Genomic DNA, 16,165 nt, shown 5'->3' on the forward strand with positions numbered 1-16,165 from the left:
ACAAAGAGGTCACAATGCATGACCCCTAAGGTGTAAAATTACAGTAATTTTCAGCTCTGCATCAGGTATCGAAATCTTCCTCGCCTCAGGCGTAGCGTAGGCACATGTAATGACGACATGCTTCAAAATAAAGCCGTTTTGATGAGCGCATGGGATCAACATGCTGTTTTTTTGTTTTTTTCAATATCTGAACATAGTATACTTCTTTACATATAAACAATTGAGGAAAAAAGATTCTATTTAAAATTATTATATAACATTAATGTCTTAAATTGAATAAGATACTGTTTAGATACTTCATTATCATGTACTGTAGAATGTAATTTTCTAATGCTTGGTCAAAACGTGCAATGCGACCGTGTTTAACTCAAGAAATTTTTCAAATGCTTGAGTGCTTCCCATCATAAACTGAAAGACAAACAGTGAGCTCACGCTTGTAGTCCTCTTACGCATCCCAGTCCTCATAAGGGAAGGCCGAGAGTCGTGGCCACAGGAAGTTGTTGTGGATTCAGAGTTGAGTAAAAACAGGAAATGGATACAAGAGTGACGTTTAACTGTTGGAAATGATGACACGTCTGTCTCCCCATGTTTCTGAGAGTATGCCATCTCTGGGTCGTGATTTACCTGACCTGTCACATCCTTTGCTGTTTAGTTTAGTCTTGTTTTTTTCTGAGGTCATTAATAGCAAATTGTAAGAGATCTTTGAATTCAGTATGTTTTTATTGTTGTTTTATCATAAGATTATTGTGACTTTAAGGCACAATATTTTATGAACTAAGTCATTATTAGGCCTTACATCAGCCTGCTATATAAAGCACAGACAAAGAAAGAGAGGAAGGATGGAGAGAGTAAAAGAAAGGGGGTTTTGATACTGTAATATTCTGGATTCAGTAGAAGAAAGCTCAGCCGCAGGCTTCAAAGACTGTTTTTATGTAGGATATCCTGACACCACATGACCCAGCCCCTTACATGGGTGTACTCTGGGAAGAGTGAAGTTGATGATGGCAGGAGACAGTTGGTAATGGAGCGCACTGGCATATTGAGGAATATTGAGCAGAGAGTCACACCGTTCCGCTCACATGCTTTGGTTGGTGTAGATAGAAAATAGCAATTGTTTGAAACCATTTTTGATTTTTTTTTTTTTTTTTTTTTTTGTATCATTATAAATGTTTACTGTCACTTTTGATCAATTTAATGCCTTACTCATAAAAAAAATTATCTCAAGTATAATCTATGTAATTTGTTAAAGGGATATTTAAAAAAAATGAAAATTCTGTCAATAATTACTTGCCTCATGTTGTTCCAAACCAAAGACATTCGTTCATCTTTGGAACGCATACCAAATTGGTTTTATGAAGCGATGTGAGTGCTTTGTTTGCACACAAAAAAAGCATCATTTGAAGATGAACAAATATCTTATGGTTTTGGAATGACATGAGGGTGAGTAATGACAGAATTTTTATTTTTGGGTGAACTAACTCTTTAATGTCAGTTATTAATATTTCACACAATCACATAATTACCGAACAGAAGCTGATTGGCCTCTGCTAATCCTGCAGCCAATGAGATCTCTTGCTAAACATTTAAATTTGGTTTAGTGTTTGATGTAAGCTAGTCTGAGAGTTCCTCTGAAATCCTCCACCTGCCTAGATCTACTATGGGATTTATGCATGCCTATTTAATATATATATTTTTTTTTCTTCTTTTTTTATAAAACTGTAGGTTATTGTACACATTGTCTCTCTATTTAAATAAATTCAATTATAATTAACATTTTTTTAAGGATACAACATCTATCTCAGCTAATGCTGTAAACTATATACAGGAAGCCCTTTATTGCACATTACTATAATATTAACAATGGAGCCCAAATTATTAAATTCACACAAAAAAAAACAACAAAACAAAACAAACAATCATTTGTTTCAGCTTGCACATAAGGCAGGTTTTGCATTAACTTCTAAATCTAATTAGAAAATGATTTTTCTTCAATTCATTTTTGAAATATAATCATTTAAACAGTTACTGTCATAACTTGTTTTCATGACAGATTTATTTAAACACATTAAATATTACTAACAGGTAAAGTACATATAATAAATATATAATTTAATATTTTGCATATATTTAGTGAAATGCTCCCCTCTAGAGTTCAATTCCCTACTGAACTAACATGCTGTTGACACTAAATGGCTTGCCTGAGGTAAATGTAATGCTTTGTAAGATATTATTCTCAAACTGTTTTATTTGTCTTTCTGCGGTTAAAACACAGGTTGAGAGATTACACATAAACATATCTGTGCATAGATCGTCTGTTCTATTCTTCTTCTGTGCTTTTCCCTGTTGTGGCAGTTAGCAAACAGCATTGCATTACTACGCACGCCCCCTTCTGAATTGGAGTGTGGATCTGACTGTATTCATCATCTGACATAATGCACCAAATCGTGACATCCGTACCGTGATGGTTCGGAACAAATACATGTACCGTTACACCCCTAACATTATAAAGACACTTAAAATTCTGAACAGTTTTTAATTAGAATGCACACTCTAGAATGCACATGCTAATTAGCTGATGATCCTGACAGATTACTGTCTTTCCCATGTGTCTTTCCCTTGTCACCAACATGGACTGATTGGCCTTAAAGGTACCAGACGAACAAGACTAATGCTGATCATCTTAAAATTCCCCCATTTTAAAACTGCAGTGCCGATATATTGGCTTGTCACTAATATCATACATGCATGCATTTGTCTAAATGGCTGCTTTTCGAAGGTACATGTCATCTGATCACTGTAGATGATAAATGACAGAACTAAAAATGAGAACAGGGAATGAGAATCTGCAATGAGACAGAGCTTTGTGTGTTTGTTTTTTGTATGGGTGGTTGGACAACTGTGTTTGTGCACGGCAAAATCAGTGGGAGCGGGTGTGGCTGGAAAACCGCAACTCTTTCACACCCACATTTAGATCCAGTCAGTACACACAGCTGCTTTATCTGAATCACCTATATCACCACACACACAGGCTGTTCAGAAGCAGCCAGTAAGAAAGGAAGGAAGCAGGGGAAGTGGAAGAGGGGAGAGAGGGAGAGCAAGAAAGGGGGGCGTTGGGCTCTCAAAGGATTGAGTTGTTCCGAGACTCTACGTTGTTGTCTGCCATTCTTACGGACCGCGGAGAAGCTGTCACTTCAGGGGGGAGAGAGACAGGCAGGCGCTCGCAGACGTACACACACACATGCGTGTGACACCAGCATCAGGTGTGTGTCATGAATGCATTATTGTATGTTATTTCACGGCGGCAGCTGAGGTTTTGTGGTTGTTATTAAAAAGTCTCTGAGCTGCGTGAAGTCTCTGCATCTCTGAGCTGCGGTTTTTAACACAGATGTGTGAAAGGTCTCCGAGAAATGAGGCATAGCCAAATTGATGACAGAGTTAGTGCTCTCTCTCCTAGTTATCTAAGTGTGGTAACTAAAGTTTTGCCGTGTGCTTTCCTTCAATGGCTTTTTGTTCTGAGTCAGTGTCCTGTTGTAGTGCTTGTTAGATATTGCACTTTGTGGTCATTTTAATCATTTTTCTTGTGTAAAAAATCTCTACAATGACCTTTAAATGTGGGCGTGCATTAGTGTGAGATTGTTTGAGGTCTGCTCAGTTCATGATAACTGCGAGGAGAGAACGATAATGGACTTTTTTCCCCCCAGTCCTCTCCAGGGCCTTTGTAAACGATTGCACAAGACAATCACAAGCTGATTTTTTTTAACATGGCTCTAGATTCTCTTGAGGTCATGTGGAGCAAAACTAAAGATGGATTTTGCACTCACAAGGCCTTTGTAAAACCTTATTGTGCCATTTGGCTTACTGCAGAATGATCGCTTAAGATCCTTACAAAAAGATGTTAGTGTTTGCTTTTTAGTAAATAGTAATATGTGTTTTATTTTACTCAAGGATGCATTAAATTGATCAAACCTGACATTTATAATGTTATAACAAATTTCTATTCCAATTAAATGCTGTTCTTTTTAGCTTTATTCATCAAAGAATCCTAAAAAAAGTATCGTGGTTTCCACGAAAATATTAAGCAGCACAACTGTTTTCAACATTGATAATAATAAGTAATGTTACTTGAGCACCAAATTGGCATAATAGAATGACTTCTGAAGGATCATGTGACACTGACTGTAATGGCTGCTGAAAATTCAGTTTTGACACCACAGAAATCTGAGAGATTTAATATCGCACATGAAAATGCAATAATGGCTGCTGGATTGTTTTTCTTTTTTACTTAAAATTAATATAATTTTTGTGTACTTCGAATTTAATTTTTTAGATATGAAATAAATAGATAAATATGACAAGTAAAAAAAAAAAGAGAAGAAAAGGCATTGTTTCAGCTTTTCAGTTCTTCTCCTGGCTTTCAAAAGATTTTTTCCTTATACTGTAACTCATTGCAAAGGCATTTCAAATAAAAAGACAAAGACAAAGGGAAAATAGAAAAAAAGTTCCAGGTAGGATAAAGTAACAGTTTGGCTTGGCAGTACCTTCTCCCAACCTTATTTAGCAGCAATCTGGCTTTATTTATTCACAGCTGGAATCTCTATTGGTAATGTATCGATCATGAATGTAAATCACCACATTTTCAGTCATAACGATTATTTTTCAATCTGTGTGGGGTTTTTTGGGTTTTTTTTTTTTTTTGGGCGATCATGTAACCTCTAGAATCTTCCCATTTTCCTGTTACTTGTCTCCCATTGTTGTTGGGGTTCGCTGACACATGCCCTCTGTCTTGCTTACTTACTACTTGTGGTTTTCTCTCAGAAAGTGCTCAGGCGCTTTGTCAGTACATCAGCATTTGTTTTGGCACCTTCAAAAGGTTTAGCTTGAGTATGTGTACTTGAATATATTTTGAGTGGTTTTCATTTGATCCTGAACAAGTATAAGAAGTAGCCAAGGTGGAGAAAAATCACTGCTTTTCATAGGACGGCTCAGTTTTTTGCATGTCTTTCTGTCTGAGTGTGTGCTGCTTCTGTTCAGTCATATCAAGAGAACAATAGAAGGAAGCACACAACCAGGAGGTCTTAATCCCCCTTTCTTTTTCTATCTTTCCACACATTATTTCCTGTTGCTGTTGGTCTTATAGAACTTGTCTCTGAAATAGACTTTGATAAGAATGCTAATGCTAATTCATGGTACAGTAGGTTGAGCCTTATGGTAACATAATGTTTCGTAATAGCACAGCAGGGTGTTTCTTGAACTTTTTATGTCCCAGTTTGCAACTTTTTCTTCTTTTTGTTTGTGTTGAAGGTCACATTAAAGTTATGGAAATATTATACCATCCTGTCTTCATTTATTTTTTACTTTTTCAAAAGCCTCAGACCAAATGTGTTAATGTCAAAAGTCTTTCATATGTCTTAGTTAGAGCCATATTAAACTATGGAAATCATAAAAATGCAGATTATTGCATTTTAAAACCCTTGATAATCTACAATATCAGTCACAGAGAGCTGTACGCAATGGAGCTTCCAGTACAAAGACAAAAATGAGACAATGGAACACATTGTGTGTTTTAAATAATATAAAATGTATAAAAGACCCATATATGCATAAACAACATGTGAAATAAGCATCAACCATGTGAACATTTATTATGTGAAAATGATTTCTATACATTTTTACGCCAATTTCGTCTGCTGTTCGTTGTGGCGCCATTTCCACTGCATGATGAACAATTTTGCCACTAATAAAATGTAATCAAATGTTAGAGTACTAAAGTGTCAGAGGATGCATAAGGTGGATTATGAGGCATATATTGTATGAAAATAAAAAACAGTAAATATCATTTGTGAACTGAACGTATTGTGCGATTTATTTCAAATTATGCTAAATATATCTGAATTATTCAGAATATATTATGTAATTTATTTCAAATTATGCAACAATTGTGAAAACTCTTTATTTATTTATTTGCGTAAGATGCATAAAATGTAGTTTCCATCACTGTCATTTACACCACAAAATGCTATAAACACAAAACATAATTTGAGATGTGGTAACAATTGCACTGTGCTGGAAATGTTCTTGACTTTCAGAAAAAAACGATTAAATTACAGAATTCTCCTATGGTGTATGGATATACACTGCTGGAAATTGTTAGAGGACAAATTAAATAAGCAAGTGAGAGTGTGAAAATTACTTTAACAAGGTTTATTTTAAGTCCCCAGGGCCAGAAGCGCCCATAGTTGAAGAAATACCCATCACCATTAAATTGGATGAAAATTGGGTTTTGGTCATACTGCCAAAACCAAGTGATGCACACATTTGGATTTCACACTGCTGTGTTTTTCAAATTTGACATTATTGATTTCTGATTTATGCCTCAGGTTTGTCACCACCCGTCGTGTCAGAATCTTAGAGACGGCAGCCCACTGCACCTCTGTGAGTCATGTGACTCAAACTGTCATCCCGTCGCCCGTGACGGCATGCTCTTTGACAGGCACCCACGGTTTGACCTGCAGCCACAAGGTAGAGCTCTCTCTATCTGTTATCTTTTTCAACCAATCACTTGTTTCAGCAAATTTAATTCAGATGAAAAATTTAAAACAGATGTCAGCTGTTCTCAAGACAAGGATGACGCTTATGGTTAATTATAATTACCAGCTTCTGGCAGGATGTTAGAGTGGCCTTACTTCCTCTTGCCCACAGGTTCCATCCTGGCCCGGAACGTGTCCACTCGTTCCTGTCCACCTCGCACTGGTCCCCCCTCTGACATGGAGGATGGAGAGGATGGATACGCTGACCTAGGGTCAGTTCTTTTTCACACTTGTCCTTTTATTCTTACATCCATTATGGGCACAGGCTTGCGTTTGTTATAATGAAAGCGGAAGCCTGTGTACTTTCCAGTGGCGTCAGTCCCATCTGGGATGGGATTATCTTTTTCTTTTGATGATCAAATTGCTTAAGTAAATGGAAAAATGGAACGAAGAGCATAAATCTGAACTCTTGAGTTGGCAGCATTATAAATGAATGAGTACAAACTGTGTTTTTGGCAGGCTTCCCGAAACAATTGAATTACGCAATTAATTCTATTTGAGAGACTTAGTAGCTTTAACTTACGACGCATCTCATTTTTGGTCGTTACGTACATGGGGGGATTTCACTAAGAATGAATTAGAACTACTGAAATAGTTTATAAGTCACTGAAGCAAAGATGCAAATCGGGTAACATACAAACACATGTTATTTAAGAACCAGGGCTCTCATGATGTTGGACACCCTGGATATACTGCATGAGGCAGTATAAAAGTGTGATTTCTAGACCTGGAAAAGTCATAGAAATTAATACAATTAATAATTACAATTAATTAATTAATACAAAATAAAGAAGTAATTATGATGAAGACCATGGAGAACATTCTTTTATTGGAATTATGGGATTTAATTGTTTATAATTATAATTTTATATTTTAAATATAATTATAATTTTAAAATATTAGCACTCCTAGCTACTGTAAATAAAAAGAACCACTGACCAATTTGCACACTACAGTTTGTAAATTTGCAGTTCAGTTCTGAGAGTGAAATTGTGGACCATACCTCAGTCTGCCATACTTTGCCTTCTCCAACATTTGACCACCATTTGATGCTTTACTGCTACTATAATCAATAGAATATGGAATCAATAGAAAATTTTCTTTTGCCACCTGCTTTCTGTGGATGGCAGTAGTGCGTTGCTGTGCTAAGCACATTACGCTGACTTTTTGAACAAGGTGCAACCTAATTTTCAAAAGTGTGCTGTGCTGAAATGAATGACAACGACTAGTGCCTGGTAAACTGAATTATGTGTGGTTAGTGAAAAAAACACTTTTTGTGATAAAATGCTACACACAAACATGCATTCATTGTAGGTTCAATTATTCATTGTTTTTTTTTTTTGTGTTTCTAAGGGACCGCAGGAGTGGAGGAATGAAACTGGTTAAAAAGAAGACCAGACGCCGACACACAGATGTAAGAGAAGAATTAGAGTTCTGGGGCCGTATTCACAAAACATTTTATCTTATCACTAAGAGTTCTCCTAAATAGCAGTAAAAGTCCTACCTATTCACAAAGCTGCTGAGACCAACTTTTACTAAGGAATAGAGAGAAGTCTTAAGCTAAGAGTAAGGGCGGGGTTGACCTTGTTGCTGTGGATGATGTCAACACACTTACTAACTATGCCCACAGTGATTGGCTGATGGGGGAGAAGTCTCTGTCAGCGATTTAATCATAGGAATAATGTGGAACGAGATTTTCCACATATTGTTTACATATTCAAATAAATGTTTTAAAATACAAATGTTGCCATATTCAGAGTTTTTTTTTTTTTTTTTTTTTATAAAAAATGTTGCCATATTGAAATAAAGATTTTAAAATGTAGGCTAAGTGTCACAAATTAAACCAGTATATGTTCAGTTAATTGTCCGTCTCTTACATGTCTCGAGAGATTGCAGAATTCAAGTGACAAATGATGCTTTATAAACAAAGTTTTGGAGGAGCGTGTTCAAATGGTCTATCTAATCAGCTCGAGTGGAGGTATATATACACAGACGAGAGCCGACTCGCCTTACCTCGACAGGCTGGGATACGGGGCGAACTCTGGGTTTGGGCTAAATAAATTCCAAGCTCGGAGTTTGGGCAAAATAAATTCCAAACAAATTCCAAGATCAGAGCACTCAATCCCCTTGGACAGCATGCCAAATAAGCTTATTTATAATAATATTATTATAATATAATATAATATAATATAATATAATATAATATAATATAATATAATATAATATAATATAATATAATATAATATAATATAATATAATATAATATATATACTCTACTCGATCATTTGTAAGTGTGAACCCGTGAAAACAACTGCCACGGGTAATAGTACGTTATTTATATATTTATTTATTTATTGAAGATTTATTTTTGGCACTTTATTGTATTCCATAAATCAAAATATGTATTGCATTTATGAAGAAAAGGTGCAGCACCCAGCTTTATCGCTATTGCCTCAATGGTGTTCAGTGTCTTTAGTTGTATAAGGACTGTTTGTGATTTGGTCTTAGTGACTTAGGAATCCTCTTGACTACTCCTAACGTTTCACAGGTTTAGGAGCTAGTTTTATTGCTAAAATACTTTGTGAAATACTCTTAGAGAAAAAATTTAGGAGTCCTAAATTTAGGACTGACACACCCATTATTTTTAAGAGTTTCTGTTAAATCTGTAAGTTAGGAGCTACTTTTAGCCTTAAGGTGTTTTGTGAATATGGCCCCTGATATTTATTAAGTCTGTGTGCCATTTTTCTTTCTCAAACAAATGATTTAATTTTGCTGGTAAGATTTTGGAACTTGATGTAGCTCTGAGTCAGTGCTCTTGACCTTTCTTTGTCTGAAGATTTAATCATACTTTGTATTTGCAATAACGGTTTTCCTAAATCCCAAGCTGATTGAACATTCTTCACTCCTGTAGGATCCTAGCAAAGAGTGCTTCACTCTGAAGTTTGACCTAAATATTGACGTCAGCATGGAGATTGTCCCAGCTGTGAAGAAGAAAACCTTAAGGTGATTTTGTGTTTGAACCCCTAGGTGGTGCAATGAACATATAAATGCATTTAAAATCATGTATAGCTGACATTTTAGCTTTGTGTTTCAGAGAAGTCCTGGGAGCCGTGTTTGAAAGAAAAGGCATCGAGCTGTCATGTGTCAACCTGTTCCTAGATCAGTCCAATACCCCACTTTCACTGGGATTTGAAGCCTACCGCTTCGGTGGCCACTACCTCAGAGTACGAGGTAATGCTCTGCTTCTAGTACTTCCAAGCACTACACTGTGAAATCAATAGATAGTTTTGGTTGTTTAATTTTTAGTTTATTTATCCCCTTAGGGAATGTAAGGTTGCAGTGAGCTCACACAGACATAATAAGAGTCACAACTGGCATACAAAATATCAATACATAATTCAATTAACTAATTTAATAAAACAAAATTGTCCAGACCAGCTGGCTAATCAATTGATATCAGAAGAAATAGAATTTAAAAATTTAATTGCTTGGGGGATAAAAGAAAATTTCGACCTGTTTTTCATACACCGAGGGACACAGTACCGTCGACCTGATGACAACAATTTAAAGGCACAGGATATAGGATGTCTCTTATCTTTCATAATATTATCTTTATTCAACACTCTATCTTTGTATATACAGTACATTCCTAAAGTTTGGAACCACTAAGATTTTTAATGTTTGTAAAAGAAGTTTCGTCTGCTCACCAAGGCTACATTTATTTAATTAAAAATACAGTAAAAAAACAGTAATATTGTGAAATATTACTACAATTTAAAATTAAAAAACTGTGTACTATTTAAATATATTTGACAAAGTAATTTATTCCTGTGATGCAAAGCTGAATTTTCAGCATCATTACTCCAGTCTTCAGTGTCACATGATCCTTCAGAAATCATTTTAATATGCTGATTTGCTGCTCAATAAACATTTATGATTATTTTCAATGTTGAAAACAGTTGTGTACTTTTTTTTCAGGATTCCTTGATGAATAGAAAGTTCAAAAGAACAGCATTTATCTGAAATACAAAGCTTCTGTAGCATTATACACTACCGTTCAAAAGTTTGGGGTCAGTAAGAATTTTTATTTTTATTTTTTATGAAAAGAAATTAAAGGAATTAATACTTTTATTCAGCAAGGATGCATTAAATCAATCAAATTGTAAAGACATTTATAATGTTACAAAAGATTAGATTTCAGATAAACACTGTTCTTTTGAACTTTCTATTCATCAAATAATCCTGAAAAAAAATATTGCACACAAATATTTTCTACAATTGTACACATTAAATGTTTCTTGAGCAGCAGATCAGCATATTAGAATGATTTCTGAAGGATCATGTGACACTGAAGACTGGAATAATGATGCTGAAAATTCAGCTTTGCCATCACAGGAATAAATTACTTTGTGAAATATATTCAAATAGAAAACAGTTATTTTAAATTGTAATAATATTTCACAATATTACTGTTTTTACTGTATTTTTAATTAAATAAATGTAGCCTTGGTGAGCAGACGAAACTTCTTTTAAAAACATAAAAAATCTTAGTGGTTCCAAACTTTTGGACTGTACTATCTCTCTCTCTCTCTCTCTCTCTATATATATATATATATAATACAGTAAAGTCCAAAAGTTTGGAACCACTAAGATTTTTGGAACCACTATGTATATTTATATATATATCCATGCTTTTAATATGGATAGATAGATAGATAGATTATATATATATATATATATATATATATATATATATATATATATATATATATATATATATATATATATATATATATATATATATATATATATATATATATATATATATATATATATATATATATATATATATATATTATAGGACTGGCTAGTAATCAAATTCAAAACAGAAATTCTCATATAAGAACTCCTGTAAGTATTACTTTTTAATAAGTAATACTTACAGGAGTTCTTATATGAGTAATTCTGTTTTGAATTTGATTACTAGCCAGTCCTATATATATATATATATATATATATATATATATATATATATATCAATATACATATGAAAAGCATGGATATATATGGATATACTTAGTGGTTCCAAAAATCTTAGTGGTTCTGTAAGTATTAAATATCTCTTTTCACTAATTTTCTTATTATAGAAATAGACTTTTTTTAAAAGTTGTAATAAATGATTTGGTGAGCTGGAGTTCTCAATGTAGCATCTTATCGGAGAAGGAGAAGGTCATTTTATGATTTAGATGTTTCTGTGATGGCATGATGAAAATATACTATATGAGTTTGACTTTTGCTGTTGAAATGGTCATAGAACTCTTGCATTTTACGTTTACATTCACGTTCTCTAGAATTTCATTATGATTTGAGAATAATCCAAAGAGCAGTTTTACTTACAAAGGAATTAAATAATCAATTATAATAATTAGTCAATCATAATTCTATGAAAGAATTTTATTATGTGTGCAGCTCGACCAGGAGAGGAGCTGAGGGTGGAGAGGTGTGTGAAAGACCCCCGTTCTCTTAGTCTGCCTATCATGAGGTCCGCCAGCACACATATTTCCTCTACTGACCGAACAGAGCATGGCTCTCTGGGACGCCGAGAGGCGGCGGACCTGCTAGTCAGCCTGGTAAGTCACTCCCTCTGTATAGGCGAGACCGGGGCTAGTTGTCACGAGAAGTTTCATTAATTTTTTTGCTTTTTAGATTTTATTGAAAAGCCTTGGTGACAGCTTACCACATTTAATAAGTGTATCTTGTTTCCTGGGCATTAATGATGAAAATGTAAAATTTTGTACTTCTTTTTTTTTGTAGTCAAAGTCTTTAAGGAACATTACGGTTAAATAATGTGGGATTTTTAATGTGTGAAGTCTCTTACACTCGTCAAGGCTGCATTTACTTGATCAAAAATACAGTAATATTGTGAAATATTATTACAAATTAAAATGACTGTTTTTTTTTATTTTAATATTTTTTAGAATGTAATTTATTCTTATGATTCTTGTGTAATTTATCTTTGATGAATAGAAAGTTCTTAAGAACAGTATGTATTTAAGACATAATTTTTTGTTATAGTGTAAAAGTCTTTGCTGTCACTTTTGATCAATTTAAGGCATCCTTGCTGAATAAATTATTTCTTTAAAAAAATTACCCCAAAATTTTGAATGGTACGTGCCTATACAGAAAAATACTTAAAGAGCTAACCTTGAGTAAATATTCATCAGAGTAAAAAGTGTGACAACTAGCCCCAGTCTCCACTTTCTCTGTCATTCATTCTAGCATTTCTACCACTTCCAGTTACCTTTCAGTGTACAGTATATGATTTTTATCATCTGAATCCCGTCAATTCCACCCATTGTGCAAACAAAATTGCGACATATAATTACGATAAATGTTTTTTCAAAAGTCAATGTTGTTTTTTTTTTTTTTTTTAAGTACTTACCGCAAATCCTGTGAATGATTGAATTATTGTTTTGGATCAAGCTTGTGTTGCTACCTGTAATTTTTTCCCAGTTTAACTCTCAGTTATAGACCAAAAGGTTTCTAAACCAGCCACCCTTTTTTAGGATCATATCAGAGACACCTTAAGGTTGAGTTTGTTTAAATACAGGGATGTGTCTCGGAAATCCTGATCACGCTGCCAAATGACTCGACTTCCAGCAGCATGTGCCAGCCTGAGTATTCAAACTCAAAATCAAACAAGAAACTTTCCCAATAAATTAAACACATCCTTTTAATGTAGCATGTATGACATTTCAAATGTGTTTTTAGGCCTATGCTGAATTCACCCACCTCCCATTTCCCATGGAGCATTTGCATACTGTATCAAACAGGAGCAAAGTTCAAAGCTCATGAGATTTTATTTCCATGTGACTGTCCAAAAGTTCTTCTTCATCAGCAATTCAGTGGAGCACAAGGTTAACAGATTTTACCCAGGATGTCCCTGATGGAAAATTAAAGATTGGCTTCTTTTTTACTACCACCACTTATTTTTCACTTGAAAGACATAAAAAATCCATTGATAATTACCGTCATTTTTTTTTTATTTTTATTTTTATTTATTTTTTTTATGAGAAAGTCTGGCTTCTGGAATTCAACATAATGTATTTGTACTCCTTCGCTCCTCATACACACTGATCCTGGATCAGCTCAGATTTGTAACTAAGAATGACAGGTGCTGTTTACTCTAAAGATATAATGAAGCGATTATGTTTCTCTACTGCAAGGTTGCTTTTACTGTACTGAGGTCAGATGTGTGCTGTGTCCTAGCCAGTCAGGTTTACATAACTAGCCATAAAAGTGATTGTCAAGCCATAGAGAAATGATAAGATAGTGCCCTACAGCCTGTTAGTGCCATCTGGAAAGGCAGTCGTGTGTGTCTTGACAGTGAAAGACGGCACAAAGTGGAACAGAGCGACCAGGAAGAGGTTCAGCATTGGCACAAGGTCAAAGGTTAGCTCAGAAGACTAACACACAAACAAAGAGAAACGCATGTGGAACAACACAGGAAGATAGAGAAGGAAAAGAAGAAGTTTGGTCTCATTTTGATCGACTTTTGAAGTGGATTTGAATACAGCCATCAACCATGACTCAAAACTTCAGAAAATTTGAAGAGGACTAAATCATTTTCAAGGTATCTTTTGTACCGGATCTGCTGGAACTGCTCCATCTGGACCTTTACGTGGTTAAGAAACCTGTGCCAGCGTGGAAATGTTGAATTTCCGTCAGAGGACATGGAATGTGCCCAGCATGTCAACATTCCCAGAGGTTCCAGGTGGAATGCTGATCCACTACAATCCTCTGAATGAGCTTCCCCGGATTCATGCCCACAGGCCTCATACTACAGGGTTGGTGGCCGCCCGCGTGCAGCGCTTTGAGGCTGGGGATGCACCACCTCCGAGCCCCAAGCCTGTGAATACACCAACCCTTCAACCCTTCAACAGCCCCACGAATCCACCGGAAGATACTAAACAAGGGATCAAGGTAATGCTGCATTATGCAGGCTTAATATCCGTCTCAAATCGTCTGGTTCAGAAGAAGATTGCTGTATATTTTCTCTGTAAAAAAACATCAGGTAACCTAAAAAAATGTATTAATGTGCTTAATGTGGCAACATCTAAATTAACTACTTTTAAATCAATTTATATTATATTATATTATATTATATTATATTATATTATATTATATTATATTATATTATATTATATTATATTATATTATATTATATTATATTATATTATTTAGTAAGTGAATTCATAAATATCAGTCAGAAAAAGCTCTGAATTATATTGATTTATTTATATATATATATATATATATATATATATATATATATATATATATATATATATATATATATATATATATATATATATATATATATATATATATAATAAGGATAAATCTGTATTTTATAGCTTTATAAATATAGCTATATAAAATATGTTTGTTTTTATAATGCATGTAAAATTTAAAACCAACCTATCACTTGCAGGCAATTCTATTATATTTTGTTTTCCCCTTGATATATCAGGCAACATTTTTAAATTTTTGTGTAATTTGTGACTAATATGAAATATATAATTTTTATGTTGTAATTCCCTTTATTGTCATTAGGTCCTAATCTTTAGTGGGAAACTGAAACTTAAACTATCTTTCTTGTTATCTTTATGCAGTATCATATGATTAGAGGCGTGTTACTTACTGGGGAAATCTGGGTAAATGTGTAACTATGTACAGAAGCACCTGGAATGTTTAATGCTTTTGCTGTGTTTCTTTATTTCTGTACGTGTAAAATGTGCCTGATCTTCACCACCTCGAACTTATTTATTGAAGGAGGTACATTGTGGATGTTCTGCAAGCAATATTGCATGAACAAAAGTGCTTACATGTTGAAAACAACATGGCCAGCTAGTTTTTCTTCAAAAACAAAATATTTATATTTAAAAAGCACTAAATAACACTAATATCTCCCTCAGCAGATGTATCCTAATAATAAGGTTTAACAGGATCACAGAGAGCTCAGCAGAGGTTTTCCCGTCTTGCTTTCTTTTACCTGATCTTAATGTTGGTTTTTAGACAGAGATACTCTCTGCAAAATGCAAATTAGGCCGTTATGCAAATTGTGTAAGCACCTAATTAGTCACAGTCACTTAAGTCACCTTTAGATTTGTCACAAAGTGAACAATTGTGTGTTGTCCCTCAGAAGACAGGACCCCAAATGTGTTTATATTCACAGTGCATATTTAACATGTATCGACCATCCTCTACGCTTAAAGGGACAGTTCACTCAAAAAATAAAAATTTTGTGGTCATTTACTCACCCATCATGTCGTTTCAAACCTGTATGACTTTTTGATTTTGTGGAACACCAAAAAAGATATTTTGAAGGATGATTCAAATGTTTTTGTCCATACAGTGAAATGTAAACTAATTATCTATATATCAGTGATATATTAAAATTTGGATATATAGTACATCTATTACTTTATTTACATGCATACATATATAGCAATATATACTGCCTGATTTATTTTATTTTGGCACAAAATGTAACTATATTATCGCCCAGCTCTTTA

The 16,165-nt window shown here is 34.2% G+C and overlaps 1 protein-coding gene across 5 annotated transcripts in view; it reads left to right on the forward strand.

The window, feature by feature from the left end:
- plekhg5a (pleckstrin homology domain containing, family G (with RhoGef domain) member 5a) overlaps window positions 1–16,165 on the forward strand; it is a 45,922-nt gene that overhangs the window by 13,389 nt on the left and 16,368 nt on the right. For 3 of the 5 annotated variants that reach the window (XM_067388149.1, XM_067388148.1, XM_067388147.1), the window contains exons 3-8: window positions 6,378–6,519; window positions 6,700–6,799; window positions 7,941–8,001; window positions 9,499–9,590; window positions 9,682–9,818; window positions 12,057–12,217. In XM_067388149.1, coding sequence (XP_067244250.1) covers window positions 6,378–6,519; window positions 6,700–6,799; window positions 7,941–8,001; window positions 9,499–9,590; window positions 9,682–9,818; window positions 12,057–12,217 — 693 coding nt within the window. Of the gene's footprint in view, window positions 1–3,118; window positions 3,261–6,377; window positions 6,520–6,699; window positions 6,800–7,940; window positions 8,002–9,498; window positions 9,591–9,681; window positions 9,819–12,056; window positions 12,218–12,591; window positions 14,571–16,165 lie in introns of those variants that run through there. The other 2 variants (XM_067388150.1, XM_067388151.1) reach the window with 2 other exon arrangements.

The sequence above is a fragment of the Chanodichthys erythropterus genome, chromosome 6 (genome assembly GCF_024489055.1).
Source record: "Chanodichthys erythropterus isolate Z2021 chromosome 6, ASM2448905v1, whole genome shotgun sequence".
Lineage (NCBI taxonomy): Eukaryota > Metazoa > Chordata > Actinopteri > Cypriniformes > Xenocyprididae > Chanodichthys > Chanodichthys erythropterus.